A 17,677-nucleotide genomic window follows, 5' to 3' on the forward strand; every position below is an offset into this window, starting at 1 on the left:
TTTTTAATGGAGTCTTGCTCTGTCACCCAGGCTGGAGTGTGGTGGCGTGATCTCGGCTCACTGCACCCTCCGCCTCCTGGGTTCAAGCGATTCTTCTGCTTCAGCCTCCCGAGTAGCTGGGACTACAGACACCCACCATCACGCCCGGCTAATTTTTATATTTTAAGTAGAGACGAGGTTTCACTGTATTGGCCAGGCTGGTCTTGAACTCCTGACCTCATGATCCGCCCGCCTTGGCCTCCCAAAGTACTGGGATTATAGACATGAGCCAGCACGCCCAGCCCAAAAATTATTCTTGTTAGCTGATTACACCACAGTCAAGTATCTATCTTTTCTCCTAGGAATCAGTATCTTCCAACACCTTAGAGCAGGTTCAGAGAAGGGGTGGAAGAGAAATATGAAAACTGTGGTTGTGGAAGGAGTAATTCCTCTGGATGTCTTCATTTGGCTCAGGCTGAGTATGGGGCTTTGAGTCCCTGGAGTTCTCTGAGGGGCAGGCAAGGTGTAAATAATATCTTGGAACTTTTAGAATAAAAAAAAATTGATTTTTTTTTTGGAGGGATTATAAGCGTAAGTGGACTGGGTACAGTGGCGCATGCCTGTAATGCCAGCAGTTTGAGAGGCCGAGGTGAGGCCGGGCGCGGTGGTTCAAGCCTGTAATCCCAGCACTTTGGGAGGCCGAGACGGGCGGATCACGAGGTCAGGAGATCGAGACCATCCTGGCTAACACGGTGAAACTCCGTCTCTACTAAAAAATACAAAAAAACTAGCCGGGCGAGGTGGCGGGCGCCTGTAGTCCCAGCTACTCGGGAGGCTGAGGCAGGAGAATGGCGTAAACCCTGGAGGCGGAGCTTGCAGTGAGCTGAGATCCGGCCACTGCACTCTAGCCCGGGCGACAGAGCAAGACTCCGTCTCAAAAAAAAAAAAAAAAAAAAAAAAAAAAAAAGAAAAAAGAGAAGCCGAGGTGGAGGATCACTTGAGGCTGGGAGTTCAAGACCAGTCTGGGAAATACAGCAAGACCCCTTCTCTACAGAAAATTTTAAAATTAGCCAGGCATGGTGGTGCATGCCTGTAGTCCTGGCTACTCCAGAAGACTAAGACAGGAGTATCGCTTGAGCCCAAGAGATGAAGGCTGCAGTGAGTTATGATCGCACCACTGCACTCCAGCCTGAGTGACAGAGTGAGGAGCTATTACTAAGAAAATATGGCAAGTGTTGGCCAGGTGTGGTGGCTCATGCCTATAATCCCAGCACTTTGGGAGGCCAAGGTGGGTGGATCACCTGAGGTCAGGAGTTCGAGACCAGTCTGACCAACATGGTGAAACCCCATCTCTACTAAAAATACAAATAATTAGGCGTGCCTGTAATCCCAGCTACTCGGGAGGCTGAGGCAGGAGAATCGCTTGAACCTGGGAGGCGGAGGTTGCGGTGAACTGAGATCGTGTCATTTGCACTCTAGACTGGGCAACAAGAGCGACGCTTTGTCTAAAAAAAAGAATATAGCAAGTGTAAGTAGACAGAAAGGAAGTTAAATAATCTATGTATGTCTCAAGTAGAAAAGCTGGTACTGGTCCTTTCTTTAGGTAGTCTTTTGAAGTTTGGTAGAAGGTATAAAAGGGATTGTATTGGGTCTGCTATTCAGCCTTACTTATTGTTCCCTTCTTTTATCTTTCTCTCATTGCTAGATTCCTTATGGCAGAAAATATGACAAGGCATGGCTCCTGAGCATGATTCAGAGCAAGTGCAGTGTGCCCTTCACCCCTATTGAGGTAAGACAAGGCCTGAGTGGCTGGCTGGCCAGGCATCAGGGATGGTGAAGGGGCAAGCTGGACTCCCAGTGTAATGCCCCTCCCCAAGGGTCTCTGGACTCCCAGTGTAATGCTCCTGTTTCCTCTTGCAGTTTCACTATGAGAATACACGGGCCCAGTTCTTCGTTGAGGACGCCAGCACTGCCTCTGCATTGAAGGCTGTCAACTATAAGATTTTGGATCGGGAGAACCGAAGGGTGTGTTTAAAGGGCCTGGCTTGGCTGGAGGTGGAAGTTGGTGCTCAGAGCAGGGACTGGGTCTTGGTCTGGGTCTTGCGGCTTAGGCTTCTCTAGAGTGTTCTGTGCTCTTTGTGTCTTCCCTCCAGATATCTATCATCATCAACTCTTCTGCTCCGCCCCACACTATACTGAATGAACTGAAGCCAGAACAAGTAGAACAGCTAAAGGTGAGGCAGGCTCAAATTAGATGTTTCCAACCCAGTCTTACCACTTCTCACACCCCCACCCTACTCATACCACCCCAGTGACCACTAAACCCTTCTTTTACCTCTGTAGCTGATCATGAGCAAACGATACGATGGCTCCCAGCAAGCCCTTGACCTCAAGGGCCTCCGTTCAGACCCAGGTTGGTTGACAGCAGTAGTTCTCAGATAGGTGGTGACAAGGTGGAATCTGTCAGGGAGGGAAAGTTGGAGGATGTTTCACTGCTAATGCTGCCCTGGGCAAGCCCTTCAGCCTTCCCTTTCCTTCCCTTCTGCTTCCTGAAGATTTGGTGGCCCAGAACATTGATGTTGTCCTGAATCGCAGAAGCTGTATGGCAGCTACCCTGAGGATCATTGAAGAGAACATCCCTGAGGTAAGGCCTTTGGCCCAGTATTAGGCATGAGGAACCAGGGTGGGTTACATAGGATGTGGCTGGAGGGCAGATTCGTCTCTGATCCACTTGCTGGTGGTGCTTCCTCTAAACTCTTTTCTCCTCACAGCTGTTGTCCTTGAACTTGAGCAACAACAGGCTATACAGGCTAGATGACATGTCTAGCATTGTTCAGAAGGCGCCCAACCTGAAGATCCTAAACCTTTCTGGAAATGAAGTGAGAATTGATCGCTCGGCTATATTTTTGAAGGGATGGGTAGAGGGTGTAGAGAGTTTGTCTGGTGATGGCAAGAGGCAAGAGAGAGAACTCGGGCCAGATGCGCTGGTTTGCGACTGTAATCCTAACACTTTGGGAGGCCAGGGCAGGAGGATCACTTAAGGCTAGGAGTTCGCATGCCTGTAGTCCAAGCTGCTCCTGGGGGCTGAGGTGGGAGGGTTGCTGGAGCGCAGGAGTTCAAGGCTGCAGTGAGGTATGATTGTGCCGTTGCATTCTAGCCTGAGCAACCTGTTTCAAAAAAATTTTTTTAATTTAAAAAATAAATTAGTCAAGTGTGATGTCATATGCCTGTAGTCCTAGATACCCAGGAGTCTGAGATGGGAGGATCTCTTGAGTCCAGGAGTTTGAGGCTGCAGTGAACTATGATCATGCCACAGCACTGAACTTGGGTGACAGAGTGAGACCCTGTCCCCCCCCTAAAAAAAGAAAATTTTAAGAGATTAAAAAAGAAGATTTCAGAGCTAAGCGTAGGGACTGGGGCTATGGGGATCCAGCTGGCTGTCTTCACCAGGGTCTCCTTCCTTTTTTCCTTCTACCATTTGCAGTTGAAGTCTGAGCGGGAGTTGGACAAGATAAAGGGGCTGAAACTAGAAGAGCTCTGGCTCGATGGAAACTCCTTGTGTGACACCTTCCGAGACCAGTCCACCTACATCAGGTCAGTTGTAGCCTGTGTCTCCCCTCCTGGGGACCTTCACCCCCTGGGAGGCTGAGCTAATGCATCCTGACCAGGGCCTGTCTGCGGAGATGTGCAGCCCTGAGCTGGCACCACCTGTCCTTTGGGAGGATCACGTGCTCCCCAGTTTGGTCTGTCTATGTCTTCTAGCTTTGTCCTGAGATCCTTTCTCTTCTCTTCTGACCTGACTATCTGTTTGCTGGGTCTGTGGCTTTTCTCTTTCTTCCTGAACACAACCTTTTCTAGAATCTCCCTACCCTGTTGTTCCAGGAAAGGCATCTCTCCTTTCTACTCTGACCAGAGGGTATTTTGTACATACCCTATAGATGGGGTTGCCTTATACTAAGAGCCTGGTGTCCGTGGGCTGAGGAAGCCCTCCCTACCTGAGACTTCCTTACTGAGATGGGCCTTCCGTCCTTTGTATTGTGATGGTCCCTCTTGCCCTTGCGCGAAGAGGGACCCTTTTCTCAGGATCCACTTGCCCAGGGTTGTTGCCTGGGCATTCCTGCCCATGCTGAGGTTGAGGCCTCCTAGGGGCTGGTGGCATGCAATCTGTCTATCTTGCCCAGTGCTGTGAGCTAGGCTCTCCCTGAAGAAGAAACCTGGGTTCCCCAAGACGTGATCAGAGCTGGGGCCCCGCCAGCAGGCGAGGGAATCCCAAGGCAGGTGCTGGGCGTGGAGGCCACGGGGGCATAGGCTACTAAGGAGACAGAGGACTGACCCCTTCGGGGACGCTGCCTCTCACTCACACACTGCACGTCACCCTGTTTGGCCCTGGTGGATGGCTGGTTAGCCAAAGACGGGTAAGATTCCTCAGGGAAGGAACAACCTAAGACAGGCACAGTCGCAGAGGGGCCATCAGGAGATAACTTGGGGGCAACAGAGGTGGGGCATGGACCCTCACCCCCACAATCCTGCAAGGGCCTGAACCCTCACACCTTCTGAGGGAGGTCTCCTGCCCCCATGGCTGCTTTGCTCCCCACGCCCAGCTCAGATCGGGACCCAGGTAGCTGACAGAGACCTGGCCAACAGCAAGTGCCCACTCACCACAGCAAGGATTTGTTTCTCATTTCTACCTTGGACCACAGGGACGGGGCAGCTGAAAGAAAGGGCTGTGTCAGTTTCTCCCTTTTCTCCCTCATTTTTCTAGATGCTTTTTTGTCTTGTAGTTCTTTTCCGTTTTTCTTTGCTTTCTCTTTCTTTTTCTTCTGTGTCTCCTATACCTCCTCATCTCTCCCTTGCCCCTGCCCCATCTTGCCTTTTTCTCTTTTTCCTCCTTTTCCTCTCCTTTCTTACTCCTTGGCTTCTCCTCTTCCTGAGCCCCACCTGCTCATCTCCCTGCCCCAACATCCTGTGCCATCCCTGTGGTGTGTTTGGGTCTTGGCCAAGGCCAGACCTGGCAGAACTGATGGATACCTGGTGAGGCAGCGGAGCCCCTGGGCTCCCACCCCATTCCCTCCTCCCGGGGCTGCACAGGTGAGTAGGTGGAAGGTAAGGGGGGCAGGGAGGGGAAAGAGGTCCTGGGCTTAAAGCCTAGGCTTGGAGTACTGCTCCTTGACAGTCAGGGTCAGGCAGAGAGAAAAGAGACAGCCTTCAAGGCAGTCCATGTCTGGGTGCCCCAGGTCAGGTGGGGAGTGGGGCCATTTTTCCCTGAGCACAGGCTGGGAGGGAGTGGAGGGATGAGCAGGATGCGATGGGCTGTCCCTCGGGTTTGGTATATTTGCTCCTAGAGCAGCCCAGGAGGCATGGTGGCTCTGAAGCATCACTCACTTCTGTCCTGTTCTTGACAGCGCCATTCGCGAACGATTTCCCAAGTTATTACGCCTGGTAAGTCCATAATTTTTTCATTCTAACAAGCACAGTGTCTCCCACTCACAAGGATTCCTGGATAGTTTTCTTTTTCTTTTTATTATTTTTTTTTGAGGCGGAGTTTCACTCTTGTCGCCCAGGTTGGAGTGCAATGGCGTGATCTCAGCCCACCGCAACCTCCGCCTCCCAGGTTCAAGCGATTCTCCTGCCACAGCTTACTGAGCCTGAGTAGCTGGGATTATAGGCACGTGCTACCACGCCTGGCTAATTTTTGTATTTTTAGTAGAGACGGTTTCACCATGTTGGCCAGGCTGGCCTCAAACTCCCCACCTCAGGTGATCCATCCACCTTGGCCTCCCAAAGTGCTGGGATTATAGGCATTAGCCACCTTGCCAGGCCCTTTTTTTTTTTTTTCTTTTGATGGAGTCTTGCTCTGTTATCCAGAGTGCAGTGGTGCAATCTAGACTCACTGCAACCTCCGCCTCCTGGGTTCAAGCAATTCTCCTGCCTCAGCCTCCCGAGTAGCTGGGACTACATGTGTGTGCCACCACGGCTGGCTAATTTCTTTGTGTATTTTTAGTAGAGACGGGGGTTTCACCATGTTGGCCAGGATGGTCTTGAACTCCTGACCTCAACTAATCCATCCATCTTGGCCTCCCAGTGTGCTGGAATTACAGGCGTGAGCCACTGCGCCCAGCCTAGATTCCTGGATACTTTTCATGATGCTTTTATACGTGACTTCTGATGCGTCTCTCTCGGTTCTTTTTTTTTGAGACGGAGTCTCGCTCTGTCGCCTGGGCTGGAGTGCGGTGGCCGGATCTCAGCTCACTGCAAGCTCCGCCTCCCGGGTTCACGCCATTCTCCTGCCTCAGCCTCCCAGTAGCTGGGACTACAGGCGCCCGCCACCTCGCCCGGCTAGTTTTTTTGTATTTTTTAGTAGAGACGGGGTTTCACCGTGTTAGCCAGGATGGTCTCGATCTCCTGACCTCGTGATCCGCCTGTCTCGGCCTCCCAAAGTGCTGGGATTACAGGCTTGAGCCACCGCGCCCGGCCTCGGTTCTTTAGTCTACTTATGCATCCAGCCTTTTGCTCTCTGGTTTAAACTGTCAACTTTCTTTTTTGTTTTTTGAGACAGGGTCTCGCTCTGTCATCCAGGCTGGAGTGCAGTGGCACAATCGTAGCTTACTGCAACCTTCGCCTGCCAGGCTCAAGTGATCCTCCCACTTCAGCCTCCCAAATAGCTGGGACTACAGGCACACACCACCACGCCCAGCTAATTTTTGTATTTTTTTTGTAGAGATGGGTTTTGCCATGTTGTCCAGGCTGGTCTAAAACTCCTGGGCTCAAGCCATCTGCCTGCCTCGGCCTCCCAAAGTTCTGGGATCACAGGTGTTAGCCACTGCCCAGTCTACACTGTCAACTTTTACTTCCTTTCCACAGGATGGCCATGAGCTACCCCCGCCAATTGCCTTTGATGTTGAAGCCCCCACGACGTTACCGCCCTGCAAGGTAGGAAGCATGGACTGAGTAAGAATTTGTGTGTGGAGAGAATACTACTTCCATGTTCCTAATATCTTGTTTGATTTCAGGGAAGCTATTTTGGAACAGAAAACTTGAAGAGTCTGGTCCTGCACTTCCTACAACAGTAAGTATCCCAGGGCCCCCTCTCCCCACCCCGGGGTTGGCAGGGAAAGGTGGGCAGACCCAGGCACACCTCAGCCTCACTCTTTTGTGTTTTTTTGTTTGTTTGTTTGTTTGTTTGTTTTTTGGACAGTGTCTCACTCTGTCACCCAGGCTGGAGTGCAATGATGTGATCTCGGCTCACTGCAGCCTCTGCCTCCCAGGGTTCAAGTGATTCTCCTGCCTCAGCCTCCCCAGTAGATGGGACTACAGGCGTGTGCCACCACACCTGGCTAATTTTTGTATTTTTCATAGAGACGGGGTTTCACTGTGTTGGCCAGGCTAGTCTCCAACTCCTGACCTCATGATCCGCCTGCCTTATCCTCCCAAAGTGTTGGGATTAGAGGCGTGAGACACTGTGCCTCTTTGTTTGTATTTTTAGTAGAGACAGGGTTTCGCCATGTTGCCCAGGCTGGTCTTGAACTCCTGGGCAAAAGCTGTTCATCCGCCTCAGCCTCCCAAAGTGTTGGGATTACCGACATGAGCCTCCATGCCCGGCCACAACTCACTCTTGGGAGCTACTGGGTCCTTTTATGGCTCTAGACCACATAGTCCATACTTTCTCTTTTGATTTTCTCATAGGTACTATGCAATTTATGACTCTGGAGACCGGCAAGGGCTCCTGGATGCCTACCATGATGGAGCCTGCTGTTCCCTGAGCATTCCTTTCATTCCTCAGAACCCTGCCCGGTGAGTATCACATCCCAGAATCTCCCCGGGACCACTGGGTTTCCCAGCAGATACAAGGCAGCACCTGCTGGAAGCACTGCTCTGAACACCACGTCCATTCCTCTTATTCCCCCAGAAGCAGCTTGGCAGAGTATTTCAAGGATAGCAGAAATGTGAAGAAGCTCAAAGACCCTAGTAAGTGTGTGATATGAACAAAATACGATGGGAAAAGGGCATGGGAAGGAATCAGTCATAGAACTCAGGAGTGTGTGGCAGCACCACTGAGCTTTCTCCTCCACCCACAGCCTTGCGGTTCCGGCTGCTGAAGCACACGCGTCTCAACGTTGTTGCCTTCCTCAACGAGTTGCCCAAAACCCAGCATGATGTCAATTCCTTCGTGGTAGACATAAGCGCCCAGACAGTAAGCTCCTGTTGGTGCCCTGACAGAAGCCTAAAATTGGGGTGGTGGTGGGATTTAGTAGACAAGGGGGGCACTCAGGCTCTGAGAAGTGTACATTGTACCCGATGCTGCCTCTCTTTTAGAGCACACTGCTGTGTTTTTCTGTCAATGGAGTCTTCAAGGAAGGTAAGAATCTTTGGAGTCCTGAGTTTGTAGCATGGTCCCACCCCCAGCTGGAATTTTCCTCAGCACTCTTAGCTTCCCAGCTACTTTCTCTCCCATTTTCTTTTTGAGCGCCTTCTCCCATTCTGAACTCAAGCCGTCTTGGCTTGGCCTACCTCTCCACCTGTCCTTTCTGGATATGGGAAAAGTCTGGGGATTAGGAGAACTTTGGAGTCAGGCAGTTCTTAATTTCCATCCCAGTTTTGGTTGTGTGGGGCTGTGGACAAGTAACATTACCTCTAAGACAAATTCTTTATTTGTAAGTTGGGGTGAAGTAATAGCCATCTCATAGTGGTGCTATAGGAAGTAACTGAAGTGACTTACAAAGTGCTTGGCCTGGGGCCTGGCACACAGATGCTATCAGTGGATTAGTAGTAATTACTTTTTTTTGAGACGGAGTCGCACTCTGTCACGAGGCTGGAGTGCAGTGGCGCAGTCTTGGTTCACTGCAACCTCCGCCTCCTGGGTTCAACTGGTTCTCCTGCCTCAGCCTCCCAAGTAGCTGGGACTATAGGCGCGCACCACCACGCCCAGCTAATTTTTGTATTTTTAGTACAGACGGGGTTTTGCCATGTTGGACGGGATCCACCTGCCTTGGCCTCTCAAAGTGCTGGGATTATAAGCATGAGACACCACGCCTGGCCGTAGTTATTAATATTGTCCTTTCTGACCTGACCCTTCACCCCACCTCTGCTTCCCTCATACCCTTACATACTTAGTCATCCCTCTCTGACCCGCTAGGATTCTTTGTATCAAAGAAGACCGTGATTCAAGAAGCCGTTTGTAAACATAAAGCACTAGTGACCCTAAGGTGTCGTTGCTGTTCTCATTGCAGTGGACGGAAAGTCCCGGGATTCTTTGCGAGCCTTCACCCGGACCTTCATTGCTGTTCCTGCTAGCAATTCAGGGTAAGTATTCTGCTTTTCACATTGGATACCAGTCCTAATTATGGCCAACAGTGTGGTGATTGGAAGGTAGAGTCAGTCTTTGGGGTGATTTCAGAAAGGCAACAGGAAATCAGAGAAAGCTCAAATAGTAGTTAAGAACCAGTTAGTTAATAGCTTGGCTCTGGAATTGTACCGTCTGGGTTTTCATCCTGGCTCCACCACTTCCAGCAAGTAGGCTGCTGCCTCATCTGAAAATTCATTTAACAATATTCACTTCCTAAGTTTGTCGTGAGGATGAATAAAAGAGCTAAGAACTGTCCATGGGTTGGGAGAACTCTAGTGTGTTTGGTAGATAATCCTTCCAAACATTGATTCCATGGGAGGGGATAAATGATAAAAGGTAACAATAGCTAAGAGTGGGAGGGGGGGACCTTGTGGATATTGAAAGAATCAGAGAATAGGAATGATGTTGGGAGGATGACGTTATCTATCTGTCTAGCTTTTTAAGTGCTCTTTGTCCTCAAGGCTATGTATTGTAAACGACGAGCTATTTGTGCGGAATGCCAGTTCTGAAGAGATCCAAAGAGCCTTCGCTATGCCTGCACCCACGCCTTCCTCCAGCCCAGTGCCCACCCTCTCTCCAGAGCAGCAGGAAATGTTGCAAGCATTCTCTACCCAGTCTGGCATGAACCTCGAGTGGTCCCAGAAGTGAGTACTGGGCATGTGTAGGATGGGGTGAACTGAAGTAGGGCCAGTAGTAAATAATGAGAGCTCCTGATGGTTTTTTCTGTGTGTGTTTTTGTTTTCTTTGTAGAGACAAGTTCTTGCTCTGTCATCCAGGCTGGAGTGTAGTGGTGATCATAACTCACTGTAGCCTCTGACTGCTGAGCACAAGCTATCCTCCCACCTCAGCCTCCAGAGTAGCTGGGCTTATAGGCATGTGCCACCTTTTTTTTTTTTTTCTTTTTGAGATGGAGTCCTGCTCTGTTCCCAGGCTGTAGTGCAGTGGTGCGATCTTGGCTCATTACAACCTCTGCCTCCCAGCCTCAAGCAATTCTCCCGCCTCAGCCTCCCGAGTAGCTGGGATTACAGGCACATGCCACCATGCCTGGCTAATTTTTTGTATTTTTTTTTTTTGGTAGAGACGGGGTTTCACCATGTTGGCCAGGCTGATCTCGAACTCCTGACCTCGTGATCTGCCCACCGTGGCCTCCCAAAGTGCTGGGATTACAGGCATGAGGCACTGCGCCCAGCCAGATTTTTATTTGCTTGTTTGTTTTGAGACAGGGTCTCGCTCTGATACCCAGGCTGGAGTACAGTGGTGTGATCACAGCTCACTGCAGCCTCAACTGCTAGGGCTCAGGTCATTCTCCCACCTCAGGCACCTGAGTAGCTGGGATTACAGGCATAGGCCACAGCACCTGACTGATTTTTCTGTATTTCTTTGTGGAGATGGGGTTTCGCCATGTTGCCCACCTAGGCCTCCCAAAGTGCTGGGGTTATAGGTGTGAGTTACCATGCCTGGGTTCCTGAAATTTTAAAAGGCAAAACTTTTGGCTGCTTAAAAAAACCTAATAGTTGGCCAGGCGAGGTGGCTCACATTGGTAATCCCAGCACTTTGGGAGGCTGAGGCATGCATATCATGAGGTCAGGAGATCAAGACCATCCTGGACAACATGGTGAAACCTCGTCTCTACTAAAAATACAAAAATTAGTGGGGCTTGGTGGTCCATGGCAACTACTCGGGAGGCTGAGGCAGGAGAATTGCTTGAACCCGGGAGGTGGAGGTTGCAGTGAGCCGAGATCATGCTACTGCACTGGTGACAGAGCAAGACTCCGTCTCTAAAACAAAAAATCCTGATAGTCTACAAAAAATTTACCTGTGCATAAATTAGCATAAAAATTTTTAAAGGTTGCCGGGCGCCATGGCTCACGCCTGTAATCCCAGCACTTTGGGAGGCGGAGGTGGGCGGATCATGAGGCCAGGAGTTCGAGATCAGCCTGGCTAACATAGTGAAATCCGTCTCTACTAAAAATACAAAAATTAGCTGGGCATGGTGGCGGCACCTGTAATCCCAGCTACTTGGGAGGCTGAGGGAGGAGAATGACTTGAACCTGCGAGGCAGAGGTTGCAGTGAGCCGAGATCGCGCCATTGCACTCCAGCCTGGGCGGCAGTGAGACTGCGTCTCATGTTAAAGGCAAATGGAAGTTCCTTTTCATATACTGTTCTGCAACTTAGTTTCTTTTTTTTTTTTTTTGAGACGGAGTCTCGCTCTGTCACCCAGGCTGGAGTGCAGTGGCGCAATCTCAGCTCACTGCAAGCTCCGCCTCCCGGGTTCACGCCATTCTCCTGCCTCAGCCTCCGGAGTAGCTGGGACTACAGGCGCCCACCACTGCGCCCGGCTGATTTTTTCTATATTTAGTAGAGACGGGGTTTCACTGTGTTAGCCAGGATGGTCTCGATCTCCTGACCTCGTGATCCGCCCGTCTCGGCCTCCCAAAGTGCTGGGATTACAGGCGTGAGCCACCATGCCCGGCCTTGCAACTTAGTTTCTTTACTTACACCATGAACATCTTTCCCTACCACTGTAAAAACTATCTTGGGCTTCTTGACAGCTATTTAATATTCCTTATCTTTGATAAGCTATTGCTAGAATATTTGGACTTTTACTAATTTCTCATTTGTATAAATAGTGCAAGGATGTATAAGAATGTACATGTTTGTTGGCAAACTTGGGTGCTTTTATGGAATGGACTTCCAACTGGCATTTAGGGGTCAGAGTTCTTACAGAGCTGCCTGTTCTTCCACTCCAGGTGCCTTCAGGACAACAACTGGGACTACACCAGATCTGCCCAGGCCTTCACTCATCTCAAGGTAAGGTCTGGAAATACAGTAGCAAAAAGACTAGGATATCTGGGCCTTCTGGAGGTCAGGTTAGCTGGGGTTGCTGAGTGGGGATGGTAGGCCTGCCTCTACTGACCTTCATTTTTCTCCAGGCCAAGGGCGAGATCCCAGAAGTGGCATTCATGAAGTGATTGTAGTCATGCCCCAGAAGCAGCTCCCCCTGTAAATAGTCCTTGGATATTACCGTCTGGTTGTCGTCTGTCATCTCCTCCTGTCTGGCCCTAGGCCGCCCCGTGACTGTGACCGAGGGAGGGAGGGCTGCCTGATCCCTCTCCTCGCCTGCCCTGGAAGCCTTCAGAAGATTGAGCCTCACTGATGCCCGGAAGCCAAAGCTTACTTTGTAGAACTGACACTAAACTACCCGAAGGACTTAGGTGCTTTGTGTACTTAACCCCAGGACCTCCTTACTTTTTAATATAAAGAGTGATGTTGTATTTTGTGTTCTGCGTTCTGGATTGGTTGTGTCCTCCCAGCCCTGAGCGGGAGGGCGGGCCCTCTAGCGGAGGCGCCCAGGGAGGGCGGGAGGCGGCTCCGCGACAGGAAGTCCCACCCCGGAAGTCAGCTGGCCATGGCGGCGCCTTGGAAGCGGTGGCCCACGGGGCTGCTTGCTGTGCTGCGACCTCTGCCCACGCGCCGGCCCCTGCAAGGTGCGACGCTGCAACGGGATGTGTTGCTCTTTGAGCATGATCGGGGCCGCTTCTTCACCATCCTCGGGCTGTTCTGCGCGGGCCAAGGCGTCTTCTGGGCCTCCCTGGCTGTGGTAGCCGTGTCCCGGCACCCGGTCCCGGTGAAGCCTCTGGATGCGGAGGTCCCAAACCGTGGCCCCTTCGACCTGCGCTCCGCTCTCTGGCGCTATGGTCTGGCCGTCGGCTGCGGCGCCATTGGTAAGACGTGGGCTGGCTTCCCACTATGGCAACGTGGGGTGGCGGGACACGACCTTCTCTGTACAGGCAAAGAGAGTCGAGGGCTTCCTATACAAGAGTGGTGGGCGGGCTTAACCCTACAGAAATTCGAAACACTGGCCGGGCGTGGTGGCTCATATGCTGGGAGGCCGGAGGCGGGCGGGTCACTAGGTCAGGACCTTGAGACCATCCTGGCTAAGACCATGAAACCCCGTCTCTACTAAAAATACAAAAATTTAGCTGAGCGCGGTGGCAAGCGCCTGTAGTCCCAGCTACGCGGGAGCCTGAGGCAGGAGAATCAATTGAACCCGGGAGGCAGAGGTTGCAGTGAGCTGAGATCACGCAACTGCACTCCGGCTCACTCGCACTCTGGTCTCAGAAAAAAAAAAAAGCGAAACACGTGTGTTCCGGAGCGCCCTGCCGTGTCATAATCTAGGCTGAGGTCTCCCCTTTACTCTGCGACCTTGAGCAAAGTCCTTAAAGCTCTTTGTCCTCTCATTAAATGTCTACAAAAGTTGTTGGGAGGAATAACAGGATTGTGGTGTATAAGAGGAGCTCAGTACTGCACTCCAGCCTGAGCGACAGAGCGAAACTCAGTCTCAAAAAAGCTCAGTAGTCGAACGCGGTGGCTCAAGCTTGTAATCCCAGCACTTTGGGAGGCTGAGACGGGTGGATCACGAGGTCAGGAGATCGAGACCATCCTGGCTAACACTGTGAAACCCCGTCTCTACTAAAAAATACGAAAAACTAGCCGGGCGAGGTGGCGGGCGCCTGTAGTCCCAGCTACTCAGGAGGCTGAGGCAGGAGAATGGCGTAAACCCGGGAGGCGGAGCTTGCAGTGAGCTGAGATTCGGCCACTGCACTCCAGCCTGGGCGTCTCAAAAAAAAAAAAAAGCTCAGTAAATATTACTTTCATCCCCAAGATTTCTTATTCAGAGGGCACTGGAAAAGTCGGTACTTAGATGTACAGTGAAAACCCCTCACCCCAATCTCTGCCCTTCCTGCAGGAGCCCTCATACTCGGTGCTGGTCTTCTCTTCTCTCTCCGGTCCGTGCACTCAGTGGTGCTTCGAGCTGGAGGCCAGCAGGTGACCCTCACCACTCATGCCCCTTTTGGCTTGTGGGCCCATTTCACAGTTCCTTTGAAGCAGGTATCTTGCATGGCCCACCGGGATGAAGTCCCTGCCATGCTACCTCTGAAAGTCAAAGGCCGACGCTTCTATTTCCTCTTGGACAAAGCTGGACACTTCCCTAACACAAAACTCTTTGACAATACTGTGGGTGCCTACCGGAGCTTGTGAGGAAACGACCTCAAGTCACTCACCTCTCCAACAGGGGGATAAAAACTGAACCTTGGGGAGCCAGATGTGTTGGTTCACACCTGTTGTAATCCCAGCACGTTGGGAGGGTAAGGCAGGAGGACTGCTGGAGCCCAGGAGTTTGAGACCAGCCTGGGCAACATAGCGAGACCTTGTATTTACAAAAAAAAAAAAAAAAGCCCATCTTAGAATGTAGTAACCACCAGGGTCACACAAGGAGGTTAAGATTCATTAACAACAAATAAAGGAGCAGTCATCCCTAGGGCAGCTGCCTAACAGTACCTCTAAGTTTCAATCCATGTCTGCTTAGCCTTCACTCCTTCCTCCTATCTAGTTGTACTTTAACATCAAAAACTCACAAGATGAAGACAGTAATATAGTATTTTGGTACAAAAACAGCTGTAGGAAGAGGAGTAGGGGGGCCTGTCATTACGTTTCCCCCCGAAAGGAAAACTAAGACTCCCAACATAAACAGGGCCTTGTGGGGACAAGAGGATTGCAGGCACTTGGGCATGGAGTCTTTGGCTGCAGGAAGCACTCTGGTTATTCTTCAGGAATGGGAAAGGCGTGGCCCAACAAGAGCATCTGTCTCAGAGCTCCACTCAGGGTCACCCCTCTCCAGAGGCCGGTGTGGGGTGGCTTCAGACTTCCACTGCACGACCTGGAGCACCAAGACCACACACCACAATACCAAATTCACCCAAGAAGAGGTCTGTGGGAGACAGGGACAGGAGTGTCAGGAATGGGACCATTTCAAATCCAGTCCTTCCCACCCACACACCACTCTTAACTGCTGAATTTTAGGCTGACAACCCCCTCAGCTCCTCTCACTGGTGAGCCAAGCTCATAATACGCTGGTGAGCACCCACACAGCTACAGATACTTATGTGAATCTTTCCTTCTATCCTTGGGTCTCACTTCGGCATTGTGTAGGTTGGAGTAAAACTGCAGAGCAGTTCCAGGGGGTCTCCATGGAATTTTCTGGGCTTCAGAACAGCTGTGAGGTCAAAGAGACAGTTGTGAGAAAGGGTGATAGTTTATAGCCGAGGCACACCTGTGCCCAGTGCCCTGTGAGTTGAGAGCAACTGATGGGGATAAAAAGGAAATCATAGGACCCTGGTGCAGAGGGAAGGTAGCCCTAGCCAGGCTTCCCTCCCTCCCCATTACCTAATTGTACTGTTCAGGGAGATGATGGAGTTGCAGAGAGACCTGGTGCCAAATCGAAGGATACAGGCAGACACCAAGACCAGGAAGATGGCTATAGCTGAGATGGCCAGTGCAATGCGCAGCCCTATAGAACCTCTGAGAGGGAGAGAACAAGCCTTGTGGAGGCGAGGCTCATCCTACCTCAGACCCTGGCCCTCATGGTTGGGCAGTCACCTGTGGGAGTCCTCAATGCAGCTGCTGTAGATCCAGAAGAGCAGAAGCAGGAGGCAGTAGAGGGCCAAGAGGCCAGAGGCCCCAGCTACAAAGTAGCAGAGGGATGGTGCCGAGGGATGGGATAAGGCCAGGGAGGAGCCATTCAGGGTGGCGACACCATACAGGGGACATCTACCACTGAAGGAGCCCTGTGGAGAGAAGCTGCTGAGTCCTAGATTTCAGATTAATGCCTCTGGATGCAGTGTCTTGGTAGGTGTTAGTGATAACCTAGGCCAGGACCATTCCAGGAAGTTACTTGTGCACTGTCAGTTCCTATTTCTGGGACAGAGATATTGATGGAGAGGGCCTGTTGGGGAATCAAACCTGCAGGGGCCAGAAGGATCAAAATATAGCCAATGACTATAGAATACAATGAGCTTCAAAGAAGCCTCATTAATTCTGGTCTTTGTGCAGAAACCTTAGAGTAAACCCAGGCCTTGTATATCCTTCAACAAATAACTACCTCTGAGGGTTTCTTTGTTGTTTTGTTTTTTGAGATGGAGTTTCGCTCTTGTCGCCCAGGCTGGAGTGCAATGGCACGATCTCGGCTCACTGCAACCACTGCCTCCCAGGTTCGAGCGATTCTCCTGCCTCAGCCTCCCAAGTAGCTGGGATTACAGGCATGAGCCACCACACCCGGCTAATTTTTGTATTTTTAGTAGAGGCGGAGTTTTGCCATGTTGGCCAGGCTGGTCTCTAACTCCTGACCTCAAGTCATCTGCCCGCCTCGGCCTACCAAAGTGCTGGGATTACAGGCGTGAGTCACCGCGCCCTGCGAATCTCTGAGGTTTTCTCATGGTGTAAAATAGGCACATTAGTGCCTACTTTATAGGCATTAAATGAACCCATGTTCACTAATCAGATTACCTGGCTGGGGTAAACGATGTAAATTATTGGCTTCTACCTTTACGTCAGCGTTTTCTACATCGCTTTATTTTGTCATTTAATACACTGTGCTGCAATCACGTGGCATCTTGATCTTCTCCACTACACTATGCTTTATTTCTCGACAAAGCTCAGCACAAAAGGCTTCTGATTTAACGGATGGACGCAGGTTCCGCATCGACTTCTGTTTCAGAACCACAGTAAGGTCAGCAGGAGCCACGAAACCCGACTCCATCTAGTGCTTTAAGACGGCACTGACCCGTCCCTTTGGCGAGAGTACAACTTCGAAGTATGACCTGGCCCAGAGTAGCCACAAAGCGCGATTAGCCTCGCTGCATTTCAGGTACAGGCCAGTGCCAGCCGTGCCTTACCAGGTCGACCGGCTCCCAGCAGCAGCGAGCTCGGTCGGAAAGCGACAGTGGCCTAGCCACGTCAGGACCGGCCAGCTCCCGAGCCTACCTGACCCCGCCCCGCAGCCGCACCTGGGTCCGAGTCAGCGCCGCGGCCGCCACGGCCCCGCACAGGAAGGCGGCTGCAAACAGCGCAAGCTCGACGCGCTGCAGCCAGGGCAGCGCCATGGCGCCCTGACCACCAGGAAGCGCCGCCGTAGCCTCAACCCGGCCAAACCCCACCTTATCCGGCGTGACCCAAGAAGGTAGAGACGTCACTTCCGGGGGCGGGATTTATTTACAAAGAAGGAAGCGCTCACCGACTCAGAGCGGCAAGTACAGCGAGTAGTCCGAGAGCGCCCACCGGCGAGCGGGGCGGCTGGTGCGGCCGATCATGGGCAGCTTCTGCACGTAGCGGGAGGCCGGGCTAGGCCCGTATGGCGCGGGGAATGCAGTCTGGAAAAGGCGCCCGCGGCAGCGCCTCCCAGCCTGCCGCCCCGCGATGATGAAACGAAAGTGCGGGGCGCCGCGCGGGGCGAAACGGCTCTTCTGGAAGACGTCGCGGGTGCCGGTCCCGGGGCCCTGCTGTCGGAGTGCCCC

At 51.7% G+C, this 17,677-nt stretch overlaps 4 protein-coding genes across 5 annotated transcripts in view; 2 read left to right on the top strand and 2 right to left on the bottom strand.

The window, feature by feature from the left end:
• The window catches only part of NXF1 (nuclear RNA export factor 1), a 15,608-nt gene extending 3,010 nt beyond the window's left edge, over window positions 1-12,598 (top strand). For both annotated transcript variants that reach the window (XM_011942663.1, XM_011942662.1), the window contains 18 exons: window positions 1,685-1,768; window positions 1,900-2,004; window positions 2,133-2,213; window positions 2,323-2,392; window positions 2,535-2,623; window positions 2,751-2,858; window positions 3,464-3,573; window positions 5,382-5,418; window positions 6,841-6,909; window positions 6,990-7,045; window positions 7,663-7,770; window positions 7,886-7,944; window positions 8,055-8,170; window positions 8,293-8,335; window positions 9,207-9,279; window positions 9,784-9,966; window positions 12,074-12,134; window positions 12,257-12,598. In XM_011942663.1, the coding sequence (XP_011798053.1) occupies window positions 1,685-1,768; window positions 1,900-2,004; window positions 2,133-2,213; window positions 2,323-2,392; window positions 2,535-2,623; window positions 2,751-2,858; window positions 3,464-3,573; window positions 5,382-5,418; window positions 6,841-6,909; window positions 6,990-7,045; window positions 7,663-7,770; window positions 7,886-7,944; window positions 8,055-8,170; window positions 8,293-8,335; window positions 9,207-9,279; window positions 9,784-9,966; window positions 12,074-12,134; window positions 12,257-12,295 (1,491 nt within the window). In that variant the 3' untranslated portion in view covers window positions 12,296-12,598. The remainder of the gene's footprint in view (window positions 1-1,684; window positions 1,769-1,899; window positions 2,005-2,132; window positions 2,214-2,322; window positions 2,393-2,534; window positions 2,624-2,750; window positions 2,859-3,463; window positions 3,574-5,381; window positions 5,419-6,840; window positions 6,910-6,989; window positions 7,046-7,662; window positions 7,771-7,885; window positions 7,945-8,054; window positions 8,171-8,292; window positions 8,336-9,206; window positions 9,280-9,783; window positions 9,967-12,073; window positions 12,135-12,256) is intronic.
• Window positions 12,577-14,679, top strand: TMEM223 (transmembrane protein 223). The gene is made up of 2 exons (XM_011942661.1): window positions 12,577-13,048; window positions 14,074-14,679. Exons 1-2 carry the CDS (start codon window positions 12,733-12,735, stop codon window positions 14,364-14,366), a joined length of 609 nt encoding a protein of 202 aa, XP_011798051.1. The 5' UTR covers window positions 12,577-12,732; the 3' UTR covers window positions 14,367-14,679.
• On the bottom strand, window positions 14,593-17,293 carry TMEM179B (transmembrane protein 179B). Its single transcript, XM_011942660.1, has 5 exons — window positions 17,171-17,293; window positions 15,765-15,952; window positions 15,552-15,686; window positions 15,303-15,381; window positions 14,593-15,096 (listed from the first exon to the last, which is right to left on the bottom strand). The coding sequence occupies exons 1-5, from the start codon at window positions 17,264-17,266 to the stop codon at window positions 14,935-14,937; spliced, it is 660 nt and encodes a 219-aa protein (XP_011798050.1). The 5' UTR covers window positions 17,267-17,293; the 3' UTR covers window positions 14,593-14,934.
• Window positions 17,294-17,356: 63 nt separating this feature from the next.
• TAF6L (TAF6-like RNA polymerase II, p300/CBP-associated factor (PCAF)-associated factor, 65kDa) overlaps window positions 17,357-17,677 on the bottom strand; it is a 32,515-nt gene continuing 32,194 nt past the window's right edge. The window contains exon 11 of the mRNA XM_011942785.1: window positions 17,357-17,677. Coding sequence (XP_011798175.1) covers window positions 17,402-17,677 — 276 coding nt within the window. The 3' untranslated portion in view covers window positions 17,357-17,401.

This window comes from Colobus angolensis, unplaced genomic scaffold (genome assembly GCF_000951035.1).
Source record: "Colobus angolensis palliatus isolate OR3802 unplaced genomic scaffold, Cang.pa_1.0 Scaffold21, whole genome shotgun sequence".
Taxonomy (NCBI): domain Eukaryota; kingdom Metazoa; phylum Chordata; class Mammalia; order Primates; family Cercopithecidae; genus Colobus; species Colobus angolensis.